General features: G+C 55.6%; 1 protein-coding gene across 1 annotated transcript; it reads left to right on the top strand.

Moving 5' to 3' along the window:
* The first annotated feature begins 224 nt into the window (after positions 1 to 224).
* Positions 225 to 2,906, top strand: LOC119397661 (uncharacterized). Its single transcript, XM_037665084.1, has one exon. It carries the CDS (start codon positions 225 to 227, stop codon positions 2,904 to 2,906), a length of 2,682 nt encoding a protein of 893 aa, XP_037521012.1.
* Positions 2,907 to 3,367: the final 461 nt, after the last annotated feature.

Here is a 3,367-nt window from a genome sequence, read left to right as displayed (position 1 = left end):
GTCGCAGGAATGCGCATTACACAGTTGAACCCCTCAATAACGAAAGCCCTCAAGAACGAAATTCTTGCGGCAACGAAGAAATCTGGCGTCCCCGGCGAACGTCCATAGAGTTCAATGCATTTGTCCCCTCTCGACAGCGAAGAGGTGGTGGAGGTGTGGGGTTTCTGTGGCGAGAGGGCAGCACCTGGACACCGATCGACAGCTCCTGTGCGGAACACACCTGGATGGTTGGCCACGTGCACGCAACACCAGTATTAGCGTGCGTAGTCTACCTAAGTGTTGCTCCAAACCAACACTCGGAGAACACCAACATCGTACACTGCATCAGACAAGACATTGAGCGCTGGGGGCACGGTCATGAAGTGCTGATCCTAGGCGACTTTAATGGCCACATCCAGGAGCTCGACGGTTACACTGACCACAATGGGAGGCTCTTGTTAGAGATGACCCAGGAGCTTTCCCTTGAAATTGCAAACCTCAGAGCAGACTGCGAGGGCACGTATACGTGGTGCGCACGGGGCCTGAGCTCATGCATCGACTACGCCCTTGTGTCACCAGGTCTTGGCAGGAGCCTCCGGAATGTGCATATTGATGAGGAAGGCCGGCACAGTTTGGGTAGTGACCATAATCGCCTCAGGCTGCAGTTTGAAGCATCTCCTTGGCGACAAAAGGTGAAGAAACACGAGCCTGCTACGCGGTTTCTACCCGACGCGGCCTACGAGGAAGTGGCCAACGAATTTGAACTATGCCCCGGTCGCGAACAAGCGGATACCTATGAGCAGTACATTGCCCAGCTCCGCCAGATCATGCGGAAACACGAGAAGATTGTCAAGGCGCGTCGAGGGTTTAGCAGAAAGAGTTGGTGGGATGGGGAGGTCCAAGCAGCAATAAAAGCCCGCCGAACCGCCAACCGATGTCACCGCCAGTGTGTAAAGAGGCCCCACAGCGAGGATGTCCAGGCGACATGGCAGGAATATCTACGGCGAAAACGGGAGATGCAGGCTATCACACAACGGAAGATAGCAGAAGCCAACCACAAGACGCTCCACGCAATCAAGTCTGCAGGCAGAGGAGCAGCGGCCAAATTCTGGACATATGTCTCTCGGCTCGATGGCAAAGCAACACAACCGGAAATTCGCACAGAATCAACGGGGGACAAGACCACAGATCTCCACCGAGCCTTAACCGACCATCTTCACCAACTGTACGCGCAGCAACACCCCAGTACACATACTGAACTCTCCTGCCCAGATGTCTCAGAACCGACTGGCACAGGCCACCAGAAGTGGACAGTGGCAAGGAGAGCCATTGACAGGGCTATCTCCAAGATAGGTGCCCGCACTGCTCGGGGCTTCGACGGCATTCCTGCAGGGCTAGTGAAACGCCTCGGTGCTGGCGCACGGGCCCAGCTGGCCGATTTCTTCAGCGAAATCCTAGCTGGTGGTCCTATACCAAGTGACTGGCTACGTGGCAAAGTAATCCTGCTCCCGAAAAGGGGGGGAGACCCCGGCCTCCTACGAGACTACAGGCCACTCACAATCACAAGTGTAGTGTACCGTGTGTTCGCACAAGTTCTCAAGGTCTGGATGACTACGTGGGCCGAAGAGGGTGGTCACCTCACGGAGTTACAGAACGGTTTTCGGCGTGACCGACGGCTGGAGGACAACCTTTTTGTCCTGACCCAATGTATAGAGGTTGCACGAAAAGAGGAACGGGGGCTGGTTGGCTGCTTCCTAGATGTCTCAAAGGCCTATGACAGTGTACCACACGAGCTATTACTACAGCACCTAGAGGCACTTGGGATGCCGCCCACATGGACTGGATTGCTCGGACGCCTGTATAGAGATAGCTCTGTTGTGGCCACCCTAAACGGAGCCTACTCGAGTGAGGTGAGGGTGGGCAAGGGATTAAAACAAGGCTGCCCTCTTTCACCCTTACTCTATATGTTGTATACCGCCAGTGTAGAGCGCAAAATACTAGCCTCTGGGGTGGGCTTTGTGGTGGAGCGCATAAGCGATGGGCTCAAAGAACAGCAAAGCCTGCCGGGACTCGTATTCGCTGACGACATTGTGCTGCTGGCGGGAAACAGTGGTGACCTGCAGACCCTCGTTACCAGCTGTGCCGAGGCCATGGCGCCACTGGGACTGCAGTTCAACACGAAGAAATCGGCGGTGGTCAACTTCTCTGGCCCGGGGCTTCCTGGTTTGCTGACACTGCCAGGTGGAGGACTGCTGCCCGAAGCAACTGAGTACCGATACCTCGGGGTGAACTTCTGGGCACAAGTAGATTATACAGCAAACCACGAGAGGCACCTGAGACAAACATCCCAGAGGGCCGGCCAAGTACTCCGTAGGAGGTGCCTGTGGGGTTTCAACCGCCCCATTATGGTGCGCGAACTATGGAAGGCGGTACACGTGCCGGCGCTGACTTTCGCTAATGCAGTGATTTGTCTCGCTGCGCAAACCCGGGAGTGGCTTGAACGCAGTCAGCGCGCCGTGGGACGACTGGCTCTGGGGTGCCACGGCAACGTTGCCAACGAGGCAGTCCAGGGTGACCTGGGTTGGTCCTGTTTCGAAGCGCGGGAAGCTCGGAGCAAGCTGTCCTACGAAGGCAGGTTGCGCCTGATGCAGCCACATCGCTGGGCACGGCGAATATTTGATTATGTTCACCGCAACGGCATCCGCACCAGATGGTCGAAAAGACTGCAGCACCTCAGCAGGAAATACGGCTTCTATATGAGCCCTGTGCAGGAGGACACCGAGCGTAAGTGGTCCAAAGCAGTTAAGACCCAAGTGCGAATGACAGAGGCTGACATCTTGGCGGCGGGACATGGAGGAGAAGACTACACTGAGGATCTACAGGGAATCCAAACAGGAGATCCATGTCGAACCTCTATTCGACAATAGTGTAGCCAGCAGCCTCCTCTTCGAAGCACGAGCCGGCGCTCTCAGAACTCTGGCATATCGCCGGCGCTTTGATGACAGCGTGGGAGATGCAATGTGCCGTGTATGTGGAGCCAACGAGGAGACAATCGAACACTTGGTCATGAACTGCGAGGGCCTCACAACAGCACCTACAGATGGCACCACCTTACAGCAGGCGCTTGGCTTCTCGCCCACCGACGCTCCTGATGGTGGCGGAGTGGCTACGACCAAGAAGAGACTCAGTGAGTGGTGGACAAAGGTGCGCGCACATTGACATGTCGAAGCTCTCCTGCTCTCCGCGTTGAACATGTGCATGTACAGTGGTGGTTAGATGTGTGTGTAGCCACTTGTGTGTACGCGCTATCGTTTTATTTTTTTTCTTTCTTTTTTTTAAGTCCTTAGGCCAGGGCATCGGTTGATGCCCGCCCGTTACAAAGGGTGAG

Source organism: Rhipicephalus sanguineus, chromosome 6 (assembly GCF_013339695.2).
Source record: "Rhipicephalus sanguineus isolate Rsan-2018 chromosome 6, BIME_Rsan_1.4, whole genome shotgun sequence".
Lineage (NCBI taxonomy): Eukaryota > Metazoa > Arthropoda > Arachnida > Ixodida > Ixodidae > Rhipicephalus > Rhipicephalus sanguineus.
This window is presented reverse-complemented; position numbering and strand designations above follow the sequence as displayed.

Coding starts and splice junctions, on each gene's coding strand:
- LOC119397661 (XM_037665084.1), top strand. CDS start 225: ATGGTTGGCCACGTGCACGCAACACCAGTATTAGCGTGCGTAGTCTAC.